Source organism: Rhinolophus sinicus, chromosome 2 (assembly GCF_057876585.1).
Source record: "Rhinolophus sinicus isolate RSI-liver-muscle chromosome 2, RSI-T2T, whole genome shotgun sequence".
In the NCBI taxonomy this organism is placed as follows: domain Eukaryota; kingdom Metazoa; phylum Chordata; class Mammalia; order Chiroptera; family Rhinolophidae; genus Rhinolophus; species Rhinolophus sinicus.
Genome location: NC_142502.1, coordinates 61542832 through 61569108, shown reverse-complemented (window position 1 = coordinate 61569108; position 26277 = coordinate 61542832). Strand labels below are relative to the sequence as shown.

At 45.1% G+C, this 26277-nt stretch overlaps 1 protein-coding gene across 13 annotated transcripts in view; it reads right to left on the bottom strand.

Annotated features, from left to right (window-relative positions):
* BACH2 (BACH transcriptional regulator 2) overlaps positions 1-26277 on the bottom strand; it is a 327244-nt gene that overhangs the window by 6766 nt on the left and 294201 nt on the right. For all 13 annotated transcript variants that reach the window (XM_019743255.3, XM_019743258.3, XM_019743256.3 and 10 more), the window contains 2 exons: positions 14114-15706; positions 3528-3734 (listed from right to left, as the gene is read on the bottom strand). In XM_019743255.3, coding sequence (XP_019598814.1) covers positions 3528-3734; positions 14114-15706 — 1800 coding nt within the window. The remainder of the gene's footprint in view (positions 1-3527; positions 3735-14113; positions 15707-26277) is intronic.

Sequence of the window (26277 nt, the reverse complement as noted above, 5' to 3'; positions counted from 1 at the left end):
AGGGATGAAAAGGTGGAGCACAGAGGATTTCTGGGGCCGTGAAACTGCTCTATGATACTGTAACGGTGGGTACATGTCATTACACATTTGTCCAAATCCAGAGAATGTACAACACAAAGAGGGAGCTCTAATATAAACTGGGGACTTTGGATGACTCTGGTGTGTCCATACAGGTTCTGATTGTAACAAATGCACCACACTGGTGGGGAATATGGCTAATGGGGGTGGCTGTGAGTGTGTGGGGCAGGGGGCATAGAGGAACCCTAACAAATATTGATCACTGGCAATTTCATATGGTTCAGTCTAACATCAGCATGCTCTCAGGCCTTTGCAGCAGCCACGCTGAACACAACAGGCCCTGTTAGGATGGCTGGGGACCGTGCAGTGAGGCCCGAGCACTGACTGGCCCTGGACACCGGAAGGGGCAGACAGAGGCGTGGAGACAGAGCCCGAGCATGCCAGCCCAACGTTCTGAGATGTTTGCCTTAAAGAAAATCCCACATAAGCTCTTGTGTTACTAAATTCCATCACCCGCTCAGAATGATGAATTTAGCCACCCGAGGGGAAGCTAATTAAAGTTTTACCATAACTATGTGTGTGAGGAGAGAAGATGAGGTGCTCCAAGAGGCACACGCAGTAAAATGGGTGAACAAACTGGACATCTGAAGCAGCATGAAGTGAGTCCTCAACCTTTTGCAAGGGTGGGCAGGAGGGGTCAGGAGAGGATGGGAGAGAGAAGAGAGAGAGAGAGAGAGAGAGAGAGAGAGAGAGAGAGAGAGAGAGAGAGAGAGAGAAGCAAACACTCGATACAGGATCTCCTACACGGGAGCTGCACGTGCCGTAACATGAATACAGTCTGGCAGGCAGCGTGGGCATGTGTGTCGGAGACAGAGATTTACACGGGGAAAGGGCACCTGCTAAAATATTTATAAATTTTTCAAGAAAACATGTTTTAAAACTGAAAAATAAACAGATGTACAAGTGCAACTTGAGAGAAATACATTATGCAAGTCAGCAAGAGCGGAGTGGCGTGCAAGAGACAGCGTGGGAGTGGGGAGTGAGTATGTGTGCTGAGGGCTTGCAGGGAGGGACCAGCCTGCCCCCGCCTGCCAGAGGCGTCCCTACACTCAGAAGAGCAGAGTGGGGGCACCACCCCGGCTAGAGGGTGGCAGACCAGAAACAAAACGCACCTGGGCTGTGCAACCTGGCCCTCCCTTGCTATAACCTGGAAGTCGGCAAAGGAAGAGGCAACACTGCCCAGCCCCAGGAGGGGAAATCTGTCTGAATTCTGCCACGTGGCCTTGACCAAGCCACTAACCTCTCCACACTTACTGACCTGCACAATGTTCTGGGACACTTTGAAGGGGGAAGAACATGAAATGCTGCATGGGACAGTGTTGACGTTCACTGCAGGAAAGGCAGCGCAAATCAAGACCCTGGTTACAAGCACGAAGGGCTATGTCACCGATGTCCATTGATAAGCACGTGAAACTTTTCAGCAGTGACGTGCAGCATCGTATTTAAGGGGTTTCCACAAAAGTGGGGGGAGAACAATATTGGCAAAGTGCTTTAGACATCTGCCTGGTGTGTGGCTTAGACTTTATTATTTGTTTAGTATTACAAAGTTCCATGGAGAAGAACACTAATTACAAAAATCAGGCATTTCTCCAATATGCATGATGAGAGGCATTCTACTCCCTGAAGGAGTGCAGGGCCGGAATTCCCACAGACATGCCTAAGGCCTCGACGACTCGCACGGGTGGCTCAGCCTTGCCTGGTTTCCTACCTAAACCCAGCAGGCTTTTAGAAGACCCACCAGACTCACCAGCACCAATGTTGTGCTTCCTGACGTGACTTAAATTTAAAACATTTTGTTGTTAAAACAACATTCAAGAAAAATTGGAAAGAGAAGGAATTCATAATCCCACGACCCAGTCACAATTTCCAATACATTTTAGGGCAACAGACATGTCCTGAGAGGCTTCAATGGGTCTGCAGTGGAGATTCAGAAATGATCATGACACTGTCCTACAGGGCCAGGGGCTGGGGAGACTCCCTGCCCCCACACAGGTAACGCAAGACTAAAGTGATAAGCAGAAGCCAGAGGCCAGGGGGTCCAGGGGCAGGTGGCCAGCCTCACCAGGCACTCAGGAAAGGGCCTTCCTGGAGAGGTGACAGTAACCTGACTCTTAAAGAACAAAGGGCATAGTTAGAGAAGAAAAAAAATTGAGGAATGTCCAAGGTAGAGGGGAAACAGCAGAGGCACAAGCACAGAGGTACGGAGATGGGGGGTGGGGGTGGAAGGTAGGGGGGTAGGGGAGTGAAGACAGTTTGATTTTATTAGGGGTCAAGTTCTAGGAAGGTAGTGGAAGGTGATGCTGGAGGGTAGCTACAGACCGAATCATGGCATGTCTTGTTACGGAGCTTAGGCTTTATTTTGTAGGTGATGGGAGCCACTGAACATGGGCAGATTTTCTCTGCTTGTGGGTGTTAATTACAAAACAAAAGACACTGTAGTCCCTGCTTATCTTGATGACATGTAACATTTCCTCATGCCTTTCAAACGTCTTCTCTTGCTCTTAGATTCGCATCAGGATGGGGTTTACCAGGAGGCACAGGATTGCTGCATGTAGTATGGGGACCTAAACTTTAGTCAGGACCTCGTTACGTGGCTTCCCTCTTCTTCCCTGACACAGACATGGCATCGGAGCTGAGTTTCCAGTATTTGGCTAGCAGAAAGCTCACGCTGGGGGAGGTTGCACTGCTTACCTTCAAAGCTACAGTCACGAGCCAGAGCCCACCAGGATTTACTTCCTGTAGCTAAAGGTGGTTTATCAAGGAGAAAGGGGCACAGAACGCCGAGTGAGTTGGGAGCTTGCTCCCTGAGACAAAATACTCACAGGCATAGGGAAGAAGTGACAGTCACGTTGAGACAGAACTGCCAAATCACAGGGCTTTAGGAGGTCATGCAGCCGAGCAGCTGCCACACAGTAGGCAGGAGTCCTATCTTTAACTTACACTCTTCTGTGGGAGGCAGGAGCGAGCAGTAAAAACACAAGGTTTGGAATCAGACAACTGGGTTTACAGTCAAGCTCTGCCACCCAGTGGGGAGTTAGTTACCTAACCTCTTTGCACTCTAATTTCCTCCTCTGTAAATGGAGATAAAATACTCCCGAAGTGTTTGGGTTGATTTGAGGGATTAAATGTGACTATCCACAAAAATAGTTGAGAATAATGCCTGGTCCATATATGTGTGCAGTAAGTGTTAGCTATTCGTACACGTTGAACAGAAAATAAAAGAGAACTACCTCTATATGTATGACTGAAAGGTATAAAATATTGACACCCACACAGATACACACATTGCAGATATAAAGCTGTTATTTTTGTTGAGAAACTTGTTTACACATGAACCCAAACTTCTCTGAATGGTGACCCTTCTTTCTATTCCATCAGCCTTCACTATTGTAACTTGGCATCAGTCCTGGTCACTCAGGTTGCTGATAGCAACGGACGGGTCAACTCACCAATTTGCGGATTTCACATTCTAAGTTCTGAATACAGTCCAGTTTCCTCTTGCGGCAGCGTTGGGCTGCAATGCGGTTCTTGCTGCGCCGGCGGACGTCGTGAATGAACTCTAACTGTTCTGAGGTTAGTTTGTGCATCTTAATCATCATCTGGAAATCGTTCCTCGGAAGATCTGTGATTTGATCTACTGGAAAGGGAAGTTTGACCTGAAATCAAGAATAACAGATGATGATTATGACAGCTGGATTTTAGTCTTAATTCTGGCAGGTAGAACATCAACACATGGTAAAACCTCCTTTTTAAGATGACCAAAGCATGTGGAAACTACTGAAAGCAAGCTATGATTAATTCTTTCCTGTTTCAAATACAAATAAGATGTAATATTCAGATAATCAAACAGAACGTGAACACATGAATTGTACCGTGGTTATCATTCCTGAGATTTTTGAAGCAAGCCGCACAGAAAATCTTGGAAACCGTGTACTTTTTCATGGCTACAGCACTTTTGTAAGAGGGGCTCTTACTAAGTCTGTTGAAACTTAGTGCCATTGAGCCTCAACTTAATAAAATGACATTTTATAGACAGATAGCATCTAAGGAATTATCGTCTCTTGAATGGAGAGAGCACTCCACACCTTAAAGATGCTGGAAAGATGGACCAATCAGCATGATACAGGGAGATGACTTGGGTAGGTTATACCAGCATGGCGAGGACTTAGAACTGGGCTTGTGTCCTTTCTACCAGACATGAAACCTCAGGCTAGTTACTTCACTTCTCTGAGACTCAGCGTCCTCATCTGCAAAATGAGGCCTGCTTCTTAGCTGCACACGGCTTCACAAGCATTAGACACTGGCAGATTGTATTTTCCAAATATACAGTGGCCATCCCATCTCAATTTCTTTTACAACATGATGTTGGCCTTCCTCCATCACAAGGTGAGATGCATGTTCCTGACTCCTGACCAGTACGATGCAGCGGGACTAACGGTGTGTGACTTCGAAGGCCAGGTCATTAAAGGTGTCGCAGCTCCTTCTCAGGCCTCTTAGATTGCTCTTTCTGGAGGAAACCAGCTGCCATGCCTCAAGGACACTCAAGCAGCCCCATGCGGAGGCCCATGTGCAGAAGAGTTGAGGCCTTCAGTTCACCACCAGTATCACCCTGCCAGTCATGTGAATGAGCCAACCTGGATGTGGATTTTCCTGGCACAAAGCTTCAGGGGATCGAATCCCCAGCCAGCATCGGACTGCAACCTCATGAGATATCCTGAGCCAGAAGTGCTCAGATGGGCCACTCCTGAATTCTAGACCCACGAAATGGTGGGAGGTGTGATATGATTATTCTTGTTTGAAGCTACGATGTCTGTGGGTCATTTGTTGTGCAGCAATACGTAACTGATGCAGTTACTATTATCAGCAAGATTCCTACTTTCAAAATCTTGGCGACTCAAGGCTGATCAACAGTATCCAAAGAGAAGACCCTAGTTTCTTGAGGGATGGCTTTGTGTCCTCCTTATATTCAGTTAAATGCTTGCTTATAACCCTGTGGTGGTTTGAAGTATTTCCTAAAAACACTGCTGTTCTCTAGGGCCTCCTCCGCAAACATGAGGTAAGAGGGCACAGGCCTGCACCTCCCAGCAGTTTGCGAGGCCTTCACTCATGATGCAGGGACTTCCGGGTTCAGTTCTGGCCCTGTTTCCGAAGCTCCTGGAAAAGGAAGGCTGCATGTTCCTCCATGAGACAAAGTGTTTCCCAGCTCAGACGGCTTCATTCTTGTTTACATTACCGTCTGCCTGAGAGTGACCAGCAGATGGCGCTCTAAACCCACACTTCCTTCGAGGGCCCGCCCGGCGCCGTTCGACGCCAAGCATTGCGAGCCACACCAGTGATTCTACCTTTTCTAGTACCCGCTGATGAAAACAATGAAAAGAAGTGAAAAGAAATTGGTGAAAGTAATTTTAATAATATACTTAATTGAACCCAATAGATTCAAAATATTTTCAACATGTAATTAATATAAAAATTGGGATATTTTACTTTGGTACTAAATTTTCTAAATCTGAGGCGTGTTTCACACCGACAACACATCACAATTCAGACCGGCCACAGTTCTAGGGCTCAGTAGCCATTTGTGGTGTGTGGCTACCGTATTGGATAGCTCAGCTCTAGAAGACTGAACAAATGGACTAGAGTGAACTTGAGGAACCAGAAAAACAGAAGGGCGGGTCTGGGTTTCATTGATCAAAAGATTTTTGGGGTGAAGAAACCAAGTCCACGTTACTATTCAGAAGCGGAAGTGTTACGTCTGTGTTGCGCAGGGGTGAGAGATGAAGATATTTTATCTGACGCTCAAGCTTTGTCTTTGGTTGCCTCATGTGCAGGCAGACATGAGCCCAGATCCTGGCATTTGTGACTAGTTAATCCCCAGGCACAAAGGCAATCATACTAAACAATCATTTGGCTTTTCGATGGCTGGGTGCAATTGCTTTCTTAGGACACTTCATGGCTCTGAGCCTTCTAGACGTGGCATTTGCTGAAGGCTCCCACTGGGCGCTCTGATTCAACTTCCGCATGGTGAACGCTGTCCCATGACACCTGTAAAATTTTGGCCCAAGAGAACAAAAGCGCAGCGACACACATTACACCACCACTCTCAGCTCAGCCCTTTTCCGACTGCTAAAGACAGGGAGCCATGACAAACAGCTCCTTGTCATGGACCCAGGAAAGGGCTTTGTCCATGGGGCTATGTTTGCACAGGGATTATACTGATATGAAAGAATGTTTGCTTTCCCTTATATGCCCTTTGGATAACAAACAGACACTCAGATCCTGGATGATGCCTAAATAACACAGAGGTCTGTCTGTTGGGGACACGGATGTTTCCACATCAGGCAGAAGCCTTGTTTGCACAGCAGAGGTTGCAGCACTTCTGGGCCTTGTGGAGTCTCCCCTTCTGCTGACAACAAAGCAATTCTGTGTCTGCTCTACATTGTGTTTACTTATTTTCAGAAAGACTATATACCTATATTTCAGGCCACAGGGGAAGTCAAAAGGCCCTTTATACCAAGAGTTACTGTATTTAAAAACATCCAGACAGTGAATATAAAACACTAGAAAAATAGGACGGAGGTTGACAGGAAAGAAGAAAAATCAACAATGCTAGTTTCAAAGTCCTTGAAGCAAAAGGCCATATAAAATATCAGCCGAGCTGTTGCAACTCCAGCTGCTTTTTAGAGGTCAAAGGAAAAGAGAATAGTCAGCTACAGACTTTCTTCCATGTGAGAACAAAAACAAAAACAAAAAACAAACCCAAACACAACTCTCTTGCTCCCTCTAGCAAGGGAGAACTTCCACTGACTACAAACAGGGACATCCCAGGAGTGTTCCTGGAAAGGGACAGTGGTAACTTCACCACAGCTGCTCCTTATTTTCAGAGGAGTAAGTTCCAAGCCAATGGGGATCATCCCTGGACATAAAGAGCAGCCACAGACCCCTGATGGAGCCAAGAGAATATTCCATTCTCAGGCTTGCAGGCAACCAACCCAACCTTCCTCAAACAGGGCTCAAAGTCAGCGAATGCCACTTGGTCAGGAAAAGTAGAAACACATCGAGAAGGGTGAGGCCCTTTTTCCTTTCTCCTGGTGAATTCTTACAACCTAAAGAGGCCCAGTAGGGCTCCACATCTTATTTATTGTCCCTCCACAGTTACTCTTTCAGGATTCTACTTCTCAGCAACGGTTTGGTTTTCATTCACATCACCCTCATAAATAGTGCAAAACACCCAACGTGACAAGATGAAGTTCCTGCCATCTACTGGCACCCCGTCTGAACTGGCCGGCCTGCAGCTACCTTCAGCCGAGCACACACACAGGAGTATCAGCACAGGTGAAGGACGCTGCACAGAAGGGGAAGGCCTGTGGGATCAAGGGCACTGATCTCTCCTTTGGCACAGGGCTGCCTGCCTGGGCTTTGGTTCTCAGCAGAGACTCAGAGTCAGGGGCAGCCACTGAGTCAGCAAGCCAAGGGCCAAATGGCAGCTGTCACCATGAGCCAGCTGGTGCCACAACTTGCATAATCTGCTCCTGTCGCACCCAGCAGGGCGCTCACTCCTTTCTTCCCTCTCCGCACACCAGGAGAACAGGACAGAGGATGTGTTTAGCCCAGTACTTGCACTGGCCGGCTAAACTGTGACCAGAGGAAGGTTAGACCCTCTGGGGCACCCAGCTCTTGAGCAATCAGTGAAATGAGTGGCCCTGCAGTGTGCCCAGGGACCTCTGGCCCCAGAGCCTAGACAAGGGTGGGAGAATGTGGTGACACCTGCAAGGTGAATATAACATAAATATTCCTCCTCCAGGGCTAAACACAGGGCACCAGGGGCCGGACCCCGGGGTGCCAGTGCTTCCTTCTCATCAAACACAAATCGGCTGGTCCACTTCTTTTCCTTGCCAACAACTACCCAGGTTTTGCAGCCAAAACACCCCTCTCTCCCAGTTAAACAAAAACATCATTTAAAAAATCATGAGAAATATAACTTTTTGCAGAAAATTCAAATAAGAGGCAAAAGAGGGGAAAAAGATTTCCGCCCCTAAACAATGACTCCCTTGCTCTAGTGGGTTTCCCTGTGATCTCTATTTCCTCTGAATATTTGTATAGGGGTATAATCAGACCAGTTGTCATCACCGTGCCTCTTAACACATCTCACTTGCCTGGTGTCTCTGGTTGGCTGGACGGGGACTATTGGAGAAGGACATGAGATGTAAATGTTGCAGAAAGAGCCGAATACAAGCATCTATTTCCTCTAGCAATGCCCTCGGAGCTGGTGTGTGAGTCTTCTTTCCTATCTCCTTTCTTGGTTTCACTACCAGGTGTTGAGGTGAAGCCCCGGGAATCATTATCCTAACAGTATGTACCCCGAGGCCCTGATGGTGCCGTCAGCTGACCAAAGACTCAAACACCTGTGCTCTCACAACACTGTCAGATCTGTGCGTTGTCAGGGGAGGAAGCGAGATGCCCACTGGGCTGGTGATTCCGGTGCTGCTGGCACGGGCACAGCCAGCTCAGTGACAACACCTCCCCTCCCACACTAAGATATGCTTCCTGCACAATCATCCTTTTACCTTCAATTCTCATGGTCCAGTTGATGGGACAAATGTAGGATATCTGGGATTTAGTTGTGATATTGCAATTAATTAGCTGTGTGACTTCAGGCAGTTTTTTTCTTCTGTGTGTCCTGAGTTCTTGGAGGGTCTGTGAGTCAGAGGGATAGAATACCTGCCCTGCTTAGCTTGCTATGAAGAATACAAGTGGGTAATAGGTGGAGAAAGTGCTTTGAAAAGTCTGAATTGCCTTATAGCTGTGAAGTAGTCTTATTCTTATTATATTATCATTTCTGTTTATTGGCCCTATAGTTCTTTGTCACATGGTTTCTTCTTCCAGACATACGGTATGCTTTGGGATTCCAGATGCTAAGCACGTCTTTCTAGCTAATACGAAAACATTGCTTGAATGAGAAATATGGCTGCCTTCTACGCTGCCCAGTCAGATTTCCTTTTTATTAAGTAGACCAATGACAGACATTTAAAAAAAGATGCCTGATTCAACAAACCACAAAAACAACTGTACAAATTTTACATACGACATGTGTCTCGCAGTTAGCATTTGGGTGGGAGAGTTGGCAGACACGGCACCTCTCTGCTATCACGTTTCAGCATGTGCTCCAGACCTGACTTCTCCCTGCTCCCACACGCACACAAGCACACACTCACTCGTACACACTTTTATCCCTCTTGACATGAAACATGTTAATAAAGCTAATCCATCAATGCTCTTGGCTGTGCAAATAAAGTATTTTTCCAGTGTTTCTTTACTAAAACCCACAATTAATTAGAAATGCTTGGGGTACAAAACCTTCTCACTAAGGAGCTTACTACTTGCAAAATGCATGTGACTTTGTGATAATTTTCAAATTTAATAAATGAACCTGTAGATGAAAACAAGATATTACTTCACACCCACTAGAATGGCTACAATAAAAAAGATGGATGATCACCAGTGTTGGCAAGGAGGCAGAGGCACTGAATCCCTCATACACCTTTGGTGGGAATGTCAAACGGTGCAGTAACCTCGGAAAACAGTCTGCTAGTTCCTCCAAAGGTTAAACAGAGTTATATACGACTTAGCAATTCCACTCCTAGGTATACAACAGAGAGAACTGAAAACACATGTCTACAGAAATCTTGTACACATGTGCTCACAGAAGCGTTATTGATCATAGCCAAAAAAGTGTGAACCCAAATGTCCCTCAACTGCTGAACGGACCCACAAAGTGTGGTGTGTCCACACAATGGAGGATTATTCAGCAATAAAAAGGAATGAAGCACTGACATGTGATGACACAGCTAGTGGGGACAACAATGGCAAGAATAAACCTTGAAAACATTACGCTCAGTGAAAGAAGCCAAGCACAAAACGCCACAACGTATACGAGTTCATTGACATGCAATGCCCAGAATTGGCAAACCTATAGAGACAGAAAGCAGATTCGTGGTTTCCTCGAGTTGAGGGGAGGGCAGTGAGGAGTGACTGCTAACGGGCATGGTGTTTTTTTTAGGGATGATGAAAATGTCTTGGAATTACAGAGTGATGATGGTCATACAACGTTGTGAATCATTAAAAACCCCTGAGCTGTTCACTTGTGAATTTTATGGTAGCTGATATATCTCAACTGACAAAAAGAACCTGTGTGAGATATACACATATATAATTCAAACTTTATAGAAATACATGGAAATGAAACTTTCCCTATACGCCTTCTCCCCAACTTTGCCTCCCGTTTTGAAGCAAAGTAGGACGTAGTTATGCCTACTGTTTTGTTACTTTTTTCACTTCATATGACCTGTTCATTTTTTCATCATTGGAAGTAAGAAAAAAATGTCCAAACTGGCTTTGTAATGTAACAAACCCAGAAGTCATAAAGAAAAAGACTGGTAACTTGATTACCTAAAACTTATATTTTTCTATACAGACAAAGATACCATAAATTAAAAAAAAACACAAAAAAACCAAAAAAACAGACCAGGAGAAAATAGAGAAAACATTTAGAAAGAGTTAATATGCCTATATTAAACAGTAAGGATCCTGTGATTTGATTGAAATACAAACAACACAAAAGGAAAACAGGCAAAGATGACAACCTCATTAGGAGTTGTCATTTTTTTACCCATCAGTTGGCAAAAATTAAAAGGACTGTTAACAACTAATACGTGGCAACAACAGGGGGTAGTTGCCTAAGTTGCTGAAAAACATATGAATTGCTACAGCATTTTGGGAAAGTAGGTAGGTAGTATTTAACAAATGAGCATAAACTTTAACCCACGTACGGAACTCTAACCCTCTAAAATAAAAGCACCACTACTAAACATGTTCACAAAAATGTTTATTGCAGTAATGTTTTATAAGAGGGAAAAATTGGAAACAACTGAAATGGCTGTTGATAGATGACAGATGAGTAAACTGTGATTTATGGGACCCGTGGATATTAAAGAAGCATGAGTTAGCCGTACGTGACTGACCAACATACATGTACACTGCAGAGATGGCTATGTGAAAAAAAAAAAAAAAGCAAGTTGCTGAGTACTTATATAGTAAATGCCATGAAAACAAAACCCCGACCCCTAGAAATGTGAATATGTGTTTGCATATCGTTGTAGGCACAGAGAAAGCCTGTTCAATTTGGCATGTGATGGGCCGAGTATGCTGTTCGATTATTTAAAAAAAGAAAGTTATTTTTAAAAAGCTGATTGTTGATAAAGACCATATTGTGCTAATTTAAGCTTTCTTTAAAGCTAGGGAATAATGCAAAAGGATGAGATAGGTCAATGTTGATGAGACGGGAGAGTTAACAGAGCAGAACTAGAACATCTACCAAATATACCGTATGCTAACACTTCTTGTCATCTAACATCTTGGTTCCTCACAGAGGTGGAAGAAGAGAGACAGGGAGGGAGCCCGGAACGTCCGTCTGAAGCACTGGACAGGTGGCCAGCAGAGGTGAGAACTCCTGTTTTCATTTCTGACTCTGGTGTCTCCCTGGGGCTTGCTTGGAAGAGAAATCACCTGGACCTTCTACAAGAGCTGACGGAGGCAGGATCAGCTCAGGAGAAGTTGGCTTCTTCAGGATCAGTTCAAGAAAACGAGTGCTGAGTCGCGCTGTGAAGGATTTGTCATCACCATGATGACCGGGGACCACACCTCCACCGGGGTCAAAGGAACTCCCTAAAGCAAGTTATTAACTCAAAGAGGAGCAGTCGTGCTGAGTCCCTGAAATAACTCTTGGAAAACCTAATCTCCTCTACTTGAGGAAAACTAAAATGTCAGACTGGGAAAAACCTTAGCTTTACTGTAGCAATCCTGTTCAAAATGTACTACAGAATGGGGGCGCTATGTGTGATTTCTGAAATGGCATAAAACTTTGGTAAATGTCACTTCTTCCACTGCTTAGAAAAGCAAAAACAGATTTTTTTTAAAAAAGTAAAAATAAAAGTTTTTTTTTTTTTTAAAGAGTGGTATATTTCAGGGGGAGACTAGTCCTGTTCATGACTATTTTTATAGATTGAGTGAGTCCTCCTTTTAACTGATTCATGTAGACCTGAAAGTTCTAAGGTAGACAATGATATGGCTCAAACACAGGAAAAACCACGCGCTCTTGTTGGTGGCACTAGTTCCAAGAAATGACTTTAAGCTCTCCCTTGGAATAGTAGAGAGACAACAGATTTTTTGGAAACTGACAGTTCCTTGAACATGCACAAATGTCATAAAACCATAACCCCTTTAGCTTACTGGGGCTTCTCTTAGGGGAGAGACAAAATACCAGAGATATGGAGGCATTTGTCCTTTTTTCACGACACCAATCCTTGGCAAGATAAATCATTATGTCAATGAACTTGACTCAGTGACTAGGCTTCTGCATCAGGTTTGCTTTGGAACAGTTTCAGGGAAAACAAAACAAAACACACCTCACAAAAGTTGTGATTGGAGGGAAAGAAATGAGTGAGGAAAGAGCAACAACCTTTTGCTGTTTTCACAAAACCTCAATCCTCTCAGGTTAGAGACACAAATGTGCTTCTGGCTTGGGGCCCTGGGCACAAGCCCCCATCCCAGACCTGACAGGATATGGTGTATTTGAGTAGGAATAGTTCCCATTCAAATTTCTTTATAATTCCTTTTAACTAAATGAAATCTGGTCTGTCTCCGTTTTTGCCAGGAAGTAATAGAAGAGGAGGGACCAGGCTAGCTGGTAAAACAAGGAACTGACCACAGGGTATTTCTGCAGTTGGCACAGAGAGCTTTAGAATCTGTTTTCAAAACATGCCCTAACGAAAACTGCATGTGCTTCTTGCCTATCTTGCAGAGGCTGAATACACCACACGTGGCTCTGTGCAAAGCCACCTCATCCCAAGCGGCATTTCTGCTGTCTGGTTGGGTTAACGTCCCTGCTTTACTAGAGAGGCTCCGACCCTGGGAGCGCAGAGGCATACGAGGGCGCTCACTGGCTAATGAGGACCCCGCTTCACTTCCTCCTGTGTATTTTGGATAAGCAGCTCTGAGGAGGGACTTCTCACTGGGTCCACTCCCTCCAGCTCCCGAGGCAGGTCTGAGGCACAGGTGGCAGTCTCAGGTTGGTTCCTTATCAACCAGTAAGACAGTGCCGGACTGTGGCACAGACTCCCTCGTGTCTTCCTAGCGAACTCTCAAGTTATGGGGGGAGGGGTATATGGGGTGTGTCTTCTTCCCTGTCCTTAGCCACGTGGATCTTGCTGATGACGTGGCTGGTGTTGCTCCTGTTCCCTCTCCCAGCGTTGGCGAGACATGGATGGAACCTTTGAAATTTTTATCTATGAAGCATTTTGCTTTCAGGGTGGGCAGCAACCACTGCTTAACCCCATTTACCCCCCCAAACAACTTCTCGCCATGTGGGGGGAGCTCAGGAATAATATACTGTTACGTGTGACTGATTAGGGAGCTTCTGCAGTGACCCTGGGACCAGGATGGACGGTGAGCTGTCCGTCACCTGCATTGCGACCCCAGGGTCTTGTTGACAAGGAAAATTTAAAGGATGTTGGGAAAGCACCTGTCCCATGTGGATGTATCTAGTTTCTATCCATTTGGAAAGGGATTTTATACTTCCCTTCGCCATGAAGGGTGAGGAGCAAGGATGGAGGTGATGCGTACAGCATCCTTCCAAAGCAGAGGGAGAAGCAGAAGGAGAAAGGAGGGAAAAGGAGGGCTGACGTGCCTGAGCATGCTTTCATGCATTAGACTTCCTTTACTCACTAAGCAGCTTGCTTCTGCTTGTTGACTATTGAAATCTAGATCCCATTTCAAGAGCCTTCTAGGACAAAAGCAGTTAATTCGGAAGCACCGTGAAGCATCCTGCCTCCATGGATGGGGGAGGCAGTACCTTTACTGGAACCTTTCATCGTGGCACGTAAGAACCATCTGGGAGTGGTGGGGAATAGGGGAAGGGAGAGTCCAGATAAAGGACCGAGAGAGAGTGGATCACATGCTTGAATTTAGGTGGGTTCCCTACCTCCTGGCCCCTGTCCTGCACAGGACACGACTCACTGTCTGCTTCCGAGAATGATCCGGACTCGTCGCTGGAGTTGGTTCCGTAAGACTGCTCACATTTAATTTGGGGTCGGACTTGGTTGTACATTCCATCTCCCATCAGGCCTGGTTCCTGATGTTCTGTGGCAAGGAATCTGGCTCCCTGGGAACAGGGCGAGGAGGAGAACTCACAGAGAGGGAGGCTGCAGGGAGAGCCCCCGCTCCCGTCCTCCGCGTAGGAATAGGAAGAGCATGAGCTGGAAGTCCTGGTCCTGGTCTCCAAGGGGGGCGAGCGAGGGCAGACCTTGATTGGCACCGGGCAGCTAGTGTTGGGCCGCATCCTTCCTGGCAAGTGGTCAGCCATCAGCCCACCATGGGAGTAGGCCTGTGAGCTGGGGAGGGATTGGCCTGCCCCCACCCACAGACCCTTTGGCACCGGCTCAGAGAGGTCTTTGTCCAAACTGCTTACCCCAGAATATGAATGCACAGAACTGCTCACTTGGTCACAAGCGCTCGAGGAGAAGATCACACTTCTCCGGTCCAGCTCTCCTTCCTGCTTACAGAGAGCCTCCACCCCAGGCCCCTTGAGGGGCGACCCCATCGTGAAGTTGGACGTGTCCTTCTGGCCCATGTGGGCCTGTCCATAATTCCCCGTGAAAGGGGCATAGTCAGTTTTAAGGTCACCCTGAGTGATGCCCTTGTCGAAAGGGCACGCGGAACTCCTGGCAAAGTGCTGCTGAGATGTACTGGGCAGGCCAGACAGCTCCACACTTTTTGTTATGCTGAACAGAGGCCTTAAGCAGGAGGGAGAGGACACGCTCCTGGATCTCTCCAGGCAGGTGGCCCCAGCGGGGAGGGCGGGGGCGGGGGCGGGGCTGGGCTGTTTCCGCTCCATTTCCACATCCCCGGCTCTGTCCTTGACGTCAGGCTCATCTCCGGACAGGCAGAGTGTGATGCTCTCCTCCTCGTTCTCTTCACTGGGCGGCTCACTTTTTATCTGCCCCATGGCTAGCCCTGGCTTGAGGCTGTTGCCAGAGTTATCTTCACTGAATGTGCTTGCAAAACCTGAGGTACTATGTGATGATGCGTTATAGACATTCTTGGTACATGCAAGCTGGTATTTTTTGTATCGGGGGTACTGCATTAATGCGTCCTTTTCAGAGCTCTCCTTGGTGTCTGTCGGCCCATCCGACTCAGGCAGCAAAGCTTCTTCCTTCTCTGCCACTGGGATGGTGGTGGCCTCAAAGCTTTTGGGGTCTGGAAGCATCTTGTCCCTGGGGCAAGCCATCTTAGCCGTCTCTGAATCCATCGTCTCCTCCTCTTCCTCTTCCTCCTCTCCCGCGGAGTTCTCATGGTCCTCGTGTGGGCGCGGGCAGGCCGTGTCCTTCCGGCACACAAACAGGCCATCCTCCCTGTTCAGGAGCTGGGTCTGCAGGAAACTGAAGCAGGAATCCTCCAGGTTGTGCATGCGCAGGAACTCGGCACAGCGGATGACCTCACGGATGTTTTCTCTGCTGAGTAACAGCTTGGCGGTGTAGGCAAACTGTAACAGTGGCCCAAAGCCCCTGGCCGTGACCTGCAAAACAAACAGGGAAATTGCCCACATTAACCATCAGTACCGCTATTGTCCCGAATCCCTCAACTGAAGCAAGGTAAGCAGACAGTGCTAATGTCCCAGAAGAAAGACTGCAAAGGAACAGTTAATCTCATACTGGGTCAGCAATGATTCTGCTTCCAATAATTAGTGCCTGTCTCGTGCATGCCACTGCTCTATTTCATCACCTCACACAGAATTGAAAATCACCAGGGTCAAGTGGCTAAACAAGATGATAACGGGTTCAGTGTTTACACTAATGAAACATCCTGGCAAAAATGCACGGTAACAATGGGAAGCCTATTAATTTCCCTCCTAATCAGTGCTGTTGAGAGCCACTCTACATAAGGAGTGATGTGACACTTCTTGCAGTTGCCTTGAGCCAAAGAAAGCATTATGGTTTTCTTGTCAACCGCACAACTGGCAATATGGCCCTGTTAAAAACTGAAAGTCCGTAGGGTTTCAAATAGTTTTTCCTCACTTACAAAGTTAAACAGACACATTCGAAGCAACGCCTGTTTTGTTCATTCATCATGGTTTCTAGTTGGGACTTTTCATTCACCATGTCATACCTGATCTTACAACCATACCAGAGATGATGACAAACCAATTTCTTGTTCTCAACAAGAAATTAACTCCTGGCCCATAAAGAATGGGGGTTACAGAGCTAAACAAACTGGCTGTCATTTAAATGATTGAAGCTGCTGAGTGGCGCAGGACATGGGCTAGTCCTTCCCTAATTATAAGCAGCAGCTTTGCCGCGCAGCTGTCTTCTCTCCTGGTAAATCTTCAGAGGCTAAGCCTGCTGTCATGCGCTGCTCATCCATTATATTTTACACAGATTGATAATGTGCTATTTATGTGTGTACGCGTGCGCACATGCATACACACACAGAATAACATAGACAATTAGAAATACTTTGCCTAAGGCGAATTTTTTTTTTTTTTTTTTTTCAGTGTAAGTGGATTGAACTTGCTGGTGTTCAGGCAGGCAGCCTTCCCCTCTATGCAAAACCATGCATCCTCTAGGTTCTTGCAAGCTCTGATGACCCCACAGAAAGGGGAGGCAGGTCCATGAGTCATGTGTACAAATCAGTGAAAGAGGCAATCGTGGGGCCTTGCTGGAAGCTATAGTACAAGGGATTTAAAAATATCTGCTAGGGGAGTAAGTGCAGAGCAAAATGAACGGGCAACCTTTGTAGCCGACTTCTACATGTACTAAATTCACCACAGCACACAGAGCCAAAACTCTTGTGAGGACTTATATTAGCTATTCATGATTCAGCTTGGACATGGACTTCTCTGGGAGCCCTCTCCAAACCTACGAGAGAGAATGAATGACACCAGCCTCTCAGCCCCCATAGCCACATTGAGGAAATGTCTTGGATTCTCCAGGGCAGCCCTGACTTTATATTGCTGCCTTCTTCCCAGGAAGGGAAATTTCTCAGATACATAACTGAATGGGATTTTTAATTGTTAAGAATTTTGAAGTACTTTAAATAAAATTCCAAACAAAAAACTTTTCTGTCAGTTAATGAGTCCCAAGATATTTGGTTACAAAAAAATACAACAAAAACCATGACTGCTAGACCCATGTGACAGTTCTACCAGGGTGATCATTATTCTCTCACTTTTGTTACACTTAACTGGGTCTGTGTTTTATCACAAGATGGCAAGGTCCTTTAGATTAGGGATTGTTTTGTTTCTCTTTCTAAGTCTGCATCTAACTAGGGTCTCTAACATGGTACAACACCTGAGAAAAGTTTGTATGTTACTCAATATGTCATAAATCTAACTGTGCCTCTAATACAACTAGAGTGTACAGAACGTGACAACACAGCGTTTGGTGAGTGTTGTCTCAAATTATTTTTGGAGCAAGGCATTGTGCAAACCAACATACCAAACCAATCAACCAATCCAAGACAGGCAAGAGGATTTGTCTTGTCCCCGAGCACTAATACTGAAAAGGAGCTCATCTGTCATACGCTTCTGTGTCTTACACTAAGCTGACCATAAGACACTCAGCAAATCTAGTATGTACTGTATCAATCTTATGGACATTTCTCCCGGAAACCTTTAAAAGGGAGTGCAAGGCAAGGAAGTACGCGTTTATAACTAACCCAAGAAGGCAATGAGAATGTCACATGATCCATTTCTTCATTGGAACATGGCTGCACCACAAAGAGAGGAAGGGCAGAATCAAGGCTCCATTCCTAGGCCATCTGCCAGTGGCTGAGTGGATAATACACTTTTTGAATTTCGGCAGATGTGATCACTCACTCTACGGGAAATTGGGGAAACTCATCTCAGTGTAGTCTGTTTTCTATACAGTCCTCCTCATCCTCTCATCCTTATCGCCATTTCTTTCTTATATTGATGCTCTTGGTCTCAGTAGGTCCCACCACTGTCCCCCACCACGGTTGCTTCTTAAAAGAAAATTCTTAAATAAGCCAGAAACACCTATGGGGATCCCTGGATTGGTCCTGGGTGCCACCAGTTGCCACAGGGCTACAAGGAGCTGGAGAAAGCGTTTCCACTCAAGGAGGGGCTGATGCTTGATGCAGGAGCTGGACTGAGGATGCTGATGAGCAGAGTCTCAATATCCCAAATCAAATCCCCTTTCCTTTTGGGCTTAGGAGACATGATGAGCTTAAAATGATCATCAGACGGTCACGAAAGAGTCATGAATAAAAACGGGGTTTTGAACTGTCATTCAAGCCCAAGGTCAGAGGAAATGGTGTTCTCACCATGAGATTTCAAGAGTCCATAGCTACCTCGTCCCCCATGAGTTTCATTCTGCTTTGTCCTATTCAATTCTGCTGAATTTTGCTCAGCTGCTGTGTGCAGGGCTCTGTCTAGTGAGTCACAATTATCACTCAGCAGGCACCTCCTGGTGCCCAGCACCATGCTAGCTGGTTCTCACAACACCCTGCAAGGCAGGCATGAGTGACTCTATTTTGTAGACAAGGAAACTGAGTAGCCAGGAGGTGAAGGTATTCAGCCACCGTCATAGAGCTGGGATTCCAATCCCAGTGCTATGAGGAATGCATAAGGCTAAGGCTCAGGCCTGTGCTCAAGAAACCTACAATTCAGCTTTGTAGAATAGGTACAAAAAATGAAAAGTCAATTAAGCCACAATGGAAGTCCACACTGGAAGGGTTCTCACAAGATCACACAATTAGTTGACTGAAAAATCCAGACCAATTCAGGAGAAGAGGAAAGTGCTGAGGTCTGTGGGGACCCCTTGAGCACTGACAAGCAGGACACCTGCAGTGCAGTGAATTCCCCCTTTCTATGTCTGTGCTGGGTCAAGGGTTGCTTTGATACAATGGGACCTTATGAACTGCCACAGGTGTCCCATGCAGGGACCGATCTCGGGTGCACTTCAGGCCAGCTGTAACACCTCCAAATATACAAAACAGAAAGCAAGAGCCCGTCACACCTGCAGGCCAGTGTGAAAACAGGCAGAGCCTTTCTAATTATTGATTTAGGCTCCATCTTGAGAAGGCTACACTGTATTTCCATTTTTAGGAATCATTAAACTCATTCATTGTACTTGTAAAGCAAATATCCAGGTACCAATGTGAAGCTGTATGTTTATGAAACTGTGACCACAAGTTTGCATTGTTATTTACTTTCTGGTTTTAACGAGTAAGCCTCCAATAATGGGAAAAAATAAGGGGGGGTGGGAGGTGGAGAATCTCACACAAAAGTAATGACCCATAAAGATGTTATTTAAAAAGGTAACGATCATAAAGTTAAAGAAGAATGAAGTGACTAGAAATAGCATGCCAGTTTTATTTCACGGGTGTTAATGGAACTGTGTTTCACTGCTCCAAGGGAAGCAGATATATCTAGGTTAAAATTTGCTGGTCAGGAATGGCCTACAGGTCTGATAAACAAATGTAAAATACAATATTAATGACAACCTGGGATAACAGGCGTGCATTTTGAATGAACTATTTTGGATGGATCTTTTTGAAGACTATCTTTTCATCACGCTTAATACATAACTACCTGGTTCCCCAACATGCGATACACACTGTGCTGCAGATAAGACTGGCTCACACATGGGGGGCAGGATGGAGTGTGCCACGAGGGGCTAAGACCTGAGAGAGGGCAGAAGTAACACCCCCCTTGCTCTCAGGTTGCTCCAAAGGAGGCAATGACCTCATCCGGGAGTCAACACACACAAGGCAAGTGGCACTGACCTTTAGGTTTCAGACCCGAGAGAAACCAGGTCAGACTACGAAACCCAGGCACTACGGGGTGTGTTCACATGCTGATAATGTGCAGAACGTTTGACCCACTGAAACGATGACTCTTAACCCCACATTCCCTTGGGTTCTGATGTAGCATCTTTATGCGGCTGATGAAAGGAAGATGAACTGGTGAAACCTCACTGGCAGAGGACAGGTGTGGGTGCCGCTGGCAGAGCTGGGCATTCCCTCTCAGGAGGTGCCTCGTTTACTGCTGGACAGAGCTTACGACAGGGACCTTCGAACAGTTTTGTCATTCTGGGCTCTCGCAGGGACTAGGCAGTTTACCTTCAGGCGTGAAGTGCAAAGAGGGCTTGGGAATTTTTATGAGACATGGAACGGAACAGCGCTCCCTTCTTAAGCCACGTGATTAAGATCTCCTTAGTTGGTTCCGGCAGCGTCTGTACACGGCAGGAGCACTGAGCCCATCTGCAGAAGGCGCAGCAGACAAATCAGGAGATCTGGGGACGGCTCCCTGAGAGAAGGGTGGCATCCTTCTCAAGACCTCCTAAGTGCACCTTTACAAAACAAGGAACCTTTTACCCTCAGCAACACCGTGCCTACCTCCCCGATGAAGCTGGATCTCTTATACACTGCAGGAGCTGGGAAGGTGAAGGTAACAAAGCTCTGCTGATGGACATTTTAAAATGCTGAAGCCACTGACCGTCCCTCTTGGTTGATTTTTGTACAGCAAGCCTCTTGTTAAATAAAGAAAACAACACTGGTGACAACTCTTCCTTCCCAATGCACTACCTCCCATTCTACACGATGATGAACACTGATACAGCAAAAAGCCAAGACTTCTAATCTGAATTTCCTATAATTGAAATCCATAGTATCACACTTTTCTCGCCAAAGCAGCATGCTCTGAAAGCACACTACCGTCAGGACGTGTTGGTTAAATTAACTTCACTATTTCAACAAAGCTTCTGGTCATATTAGCATTTTTAAAGAGAAAACAAGAGAAAACAATCTTGTTTCTTTTCCTAAAGTAATAACACAAAAACTAAGTCAACATTCAAGTTGATTTATACATATAAGTATACGATTTTGTAGGGTGGAGTTTTTTTGCTAAGGAAAACCCTCTGTGCTAGCGAATATGGCTTAAAAGCATAAAATTAAATGTGATTTCTCTCCTGTGCAGTCTCAAATTTGGGTCTGCAGCCACAACATACATAAGAGTCCCTCTCTCTTAACTGTAATTCTGCCCCTGAGATTCTCTATCTGATCTCTTAGTCACTACTTTTCTTTTACTTATATGTAATGTCATTCACCAACCATATACCAGGCACTCACTGTATACTGTATGAGGTCTGGGGGAGCCAGCTTTCCTTAGATTCAAATTCTAGATCTACTATGTACCAGCTGTGTAACTTGGGCTGGTTACTTAACCTTTCTGTGCTTCAGTTTCTCCACTGTAAGAGAGGATATGAACAATGGCTGCTTTGTAGTAAAACCTTTGGAACAGGGTCTGGCATTGAGTAACAACTATTACTACTGTTGTTATTACAAAGATGAATTAAGTCTAGTCTCTTTTTCCAGGGAGCTAAGAGGCTGACCAGGGAGACAGATGTTCTACACAAATGTCTACAATGTGATCTGAGTATGTAACAGGTATTTATAGGGTGCCAAAGGAGGACCCAGCCGGGGGCAGTAACTGCTAAGAGCATTATATAAGCCTTCCTAGAGAAGGTGACCCTTGCCCTGAGTGCTGCAGGCTGAGTTGAAGTTCATCTGATAAGTCAAAGAAGGGCATGGCTTGCTCCCTCATCTTTCTCAGGCTCTTCCTAAAGGGCCACTTTCTCAGTGAGGCCTTTCTTGGGCCTCTATTCACAAGGGCCGTCATCTGCCCCAACACTAGGATTGGTGTACAGGATTTGCAGGGCTCAGTGCAAAGTGAAAATGTGGGCCTCCTGTTCGGAGATTAAGAATTTCAAGACGATGACAGCAGGACATTAAACCAAGTCCAGGGGCCTTCTGAGTCCAGGGCCCTGTGCAATTGCACATGTATACCCAGGAATTTGGCCCTTTCAACACACACACACACACACTACCTATCCCCTGCAATTGAAATGGGCTCCCTGATGTCAAAGGCGGTGATGGCATCCCAGGGTAGAGGTCAAACAGTGGAACTCCATTTGAGTGAAACTCCGAAAGGTAGTTGGCAGAGCTACTGTGATCAGCAGTGTAGATAGTAGTGACTGGCAGGGCTGTGGGTACCTTGAACTGAAACACATGGTCAGCCCACTGATGAATATTTCATTGGTTAAAAAAAAAAAGGAAAAGCAGTAAGGTTAAGTGAACAAACACATGACATGAATCCACATGATTGAGAGGCATGATCCCAGATTCTCTGAAACCGACTCCTAGGAACTTTTAGGAAGGACCCTACAATAACCCACATTTTCGCTATAATTTCTCCTGTCACAAGGGTTTGTAGAATGTAATCTGGTAGTTTTTTCCTAATCCATGGACTAAATGCAAACTTTTTTAATTAAAAAAATGTAACACAAATTATTTGGAAATGATTCAGATCAGAACCAAATCTATCTAAACATCCATTCCTCTGTCCACCCACCCACCCACCCATTTCTGTCCATGTACTAAAGTAGCGTTACTTTAATACAAATAGGAAAATGTAAACAGCTCTGACCAACTACTAACTTTAATTTCGATCATTGAATTTAATTTTAGTCTGAAATTATAAGCTCATATGCTGCTTATTTACTATTGCCTTGGCCTCATGCCCTTTCTTCTCATGTTCCCTCTTGTAATGCTGAGGCTGGGAGTTTAAAAACTGCATTTCCCAGGCTGGCCTGGTGGCTCAGGTGGTTAGAGCTCCATGCTCCTAACTCTGAAGGCTGCCGGTTCCATTCCCACATGGGCCAGTGGGCTCTCAACCACAAGGTTGCCGGTTCAATTCCTCGAGTCCCGCAAGGGATGGTGGGCTGTGCCCCCTGCAACTAGCAACGGCAACTGGACCTGGAGCTGAGCTGTGCCCTCCACAACTAAGACTGAAAGGACAACAACTTGAAGCTGAACAGCACCCTCCACAACTAAGACTGAAAGGACAACAACTTGACTTGGAAAAAAGTCCTGGAACTACACACTGTTCCCCTAATAAAGTCCTGTTCCCCTTCCCCAATAAAAATTAAAAAAAAATCTTAAAAAAAAAAAAAGATTGATCGGGGCTTCAGGTGTTGTCACCTGGACACCATCTATTAAAAAACAAACAAAAACAAAGTGCGTTTCCCAGGCTCCTATGCTGGTTGACTTTTTCTTGGATTTTGCCAATAAGGGACACTGGTGGGAGATCAGAAGGATGGAGGAAAGGCGAAGCTGTGGTTCAGTTTCCTTCTCTTTTTCTTTCCTTCCCTAGTGGTGTGTTGGGGAAGTGGCTGCGTAAGGGGCGGTCTCCTCCACAGGCAGACGTCCCTTTTATCCCCTCCCGCCTCAGCAGTGGTAGCTGCTTCCTACAGCCATTAATCACTCTTCCCCTTTCTGTTCTTCCAGTTTTCCAACACCTGTGTAACCAATTCTGTTTTATATCCCCTCTGAAACACCTGGCATGGTTTCTGTTTCCCTGACTCAATCCTCATCCATTTTGCAAACAAGGAAGCAAAAGAGGTGAAGCCCAGAAAGCCCAGAAAGGTGAAGGGATTTTCCCAAAGCCACATGGCTGGTCAGCCAGGGCTTAACCAAGTCTTCTGACTGTGGAGTTCAATTCTCATACTCCTCTCCTATCTGTTGCTGTCTCTCTGAAGTGAACCAGAAACGAAATTGTATTTCATATGGAAACACATTATTCTAAGTTGTATTACACTCTTTAAAATATTCAGTTTTATATAGCTCTATCCAAAGGAGTCTGGCCAACTGGAAGTGGTACTTCCCTGGATATGAAGAAGGATGAATCTCACACTTTCTTTTATTATGTACATTGTTCAGATTCAGTGCCTGGATTTTTCTTAAAGAATAAAGATAATTGATAAATCCCTCTATTGCCCAATGAAACTCTATAAATCCCAGAAAGCCTTTTTATCACATAGGAATTTGGTAAATTAGCAGGGATCAGCTTAGAATCTGGAAGACACCAAAGCAGAAATGCCTTTCTAGTGGGGAGCCAGGTGGCACCAGAGCTTTATTCCAAATTAGAAAGGCAGCCTGATAAAGTTGATGTTTAGAGGGAATGTCAGGTATCCCCCATCTGTGTCACTCAGCTCAGAATTATCATGGGGCTACATAATAGCTGAAACTGCCCCTGAGCTGTATCTTTAGTTGCTCAGCATTGATGAGAACAGAGAAGGGGAAGCAAACATTCGTTGTCTTTCTTGGGAACTAGCAACACCCCGACCCTGTGGAACTTCAACTGGGTGGTCTTACCTCCTCATCTCTGCCCTTAATTACTTTCTCATTCAGGTATTGATGGTTATATTTCCCAGGTAAGTGATGGGCAAAAGTTATATCCTGTTTCCCTAAAAATAAGACCTAGCCGGACAATCAGCTCTAATGTGTCTTTTGGAGAAAATATTAGTGTAAGATCCGGTATTATATTATGTTATGTTGTGTTATGTTATATTATATAAGACCCAGTCTTATATTATAGTAAAATAAGACTGAGTCTTACAGTAATTTTTGCTCCAAAAGACGCATTAGAGCTCATTGTCCGGCTAGGTCTTATTTTCGGGGAAACATGGTATATGATACAAATATATTCATATTTACTCTAAAAGCATACAATGAAAATAGAAACTCTCCCTTCTGAAAGATTATATAATGCACTTCATGGAATAATGTTTAAAAACCCGATTTCAGTATAAGTGTAGATCCTAAAATAGGTAAAAATAGTAGTAACTTTTTACATTTTTCAGTGTAAAATGAAAGTGAAAAGCATCCCACTCACTGGTAACAAAGTAGTAAAAACCTGCATCTAGGTTTATAGTTTCATTTGAAAAACCACCTCTAACAGAAAATTATTTTTAAAAAGAAGATTTAAAAAAATTACCTAATTTCCATTTTAAATGCCCTCCCCATTCAGGGACCCAGTGATCTTCCTAGACCAGAGTTTTCTTGAGTCAAGGTTTGATTCACTTCTTCAGTCCCTCTACTTATTTCAAACCAACCATCAACCACTTGATCTTCAACCAGAAACACAAAACATTTTTAAGGTTTCTAGTGAAGAGAAGTTGAGTCCCTTCTCAGAGCCTTCTTTTTATCATTATTATTATTAGTTTCAGGTGTACAAAACAATGTACTAGTTAGACATTTATACCCCTCACAAAGTGATAACCCCTCGCCCCCAATCTACTACCCGTCTGACATCGCATATAGCTGTTACAGTTCCGCTGACTCTATTCCCTATGCTGTACACCACATCCTGTGACTATATATATGTTAAATTATAGTTATGATTCATTATTATTCAGCTTCAGCTTCAGGTGTACAGTGCAGTGATCAGGCATCTACACTGTCCATGGAGCAGTCTCCCTAATAAGACAAGTATCCATCAGATACCCTATAAAATCCTTACAACATTATTGATTATATTCCCCAAACTGACTTTCGTATCCCCGTGGCAATCTTGTGGTTACTGATTGTGCTTTCTAATCCCTTCACCTTCTCCTTCATCCCCACCCCTCCTCCCATCTAGCAACCCTCAGTTTTTCTCTATGTCTCTGAGACTGTTTCTGATTACTTTGTTCATTTATTCTATTCTTTAGATTCCACGTATAAGTGAGATCATATGGTATTTGTCTTTCTCCGTCTGACTTATTTCACTTAACATAATGTTCTCTAGGTCCATCCACATCTTTGCAAATGGTAAGATTTCATTCTTCTTTATGGCCGAAGCTTCTAATGGTTCTTCATATCAAGCCAAAATTCCCACCCCTGGAACCTAACCAGTTATGAGCCCCTGTACCCTCTCGCTGCCCTCCTCTGAACCATCTTGTGGTTGACTACATCCCCGGCAAGGTATGTAGACTGTGTAAATGCTCCGGTGAATGGTATGGAGGACAGAACCTCTCTCAGTTTAGATCCCATTTTCTAGGAATGTTGACTAAGATTTACTTCACTGTCTCTTATTACTTATGGTGCTGTCAATGAACAACTCTGAGCTTTCCGCCCTCCACAGCATGTGCTACTGATAAGCCACCTGTCCAGCTTAGCCTTGCAAAATTGATTTTTTGACCCATACTTGTCTAGATATTCAGAAATCATCCCTATTATACAAACTTTTCTTCAGTCAAACATTTAAGATCCACTTTCTCCCTTGTTTTTGAAAACTATGATGCTATT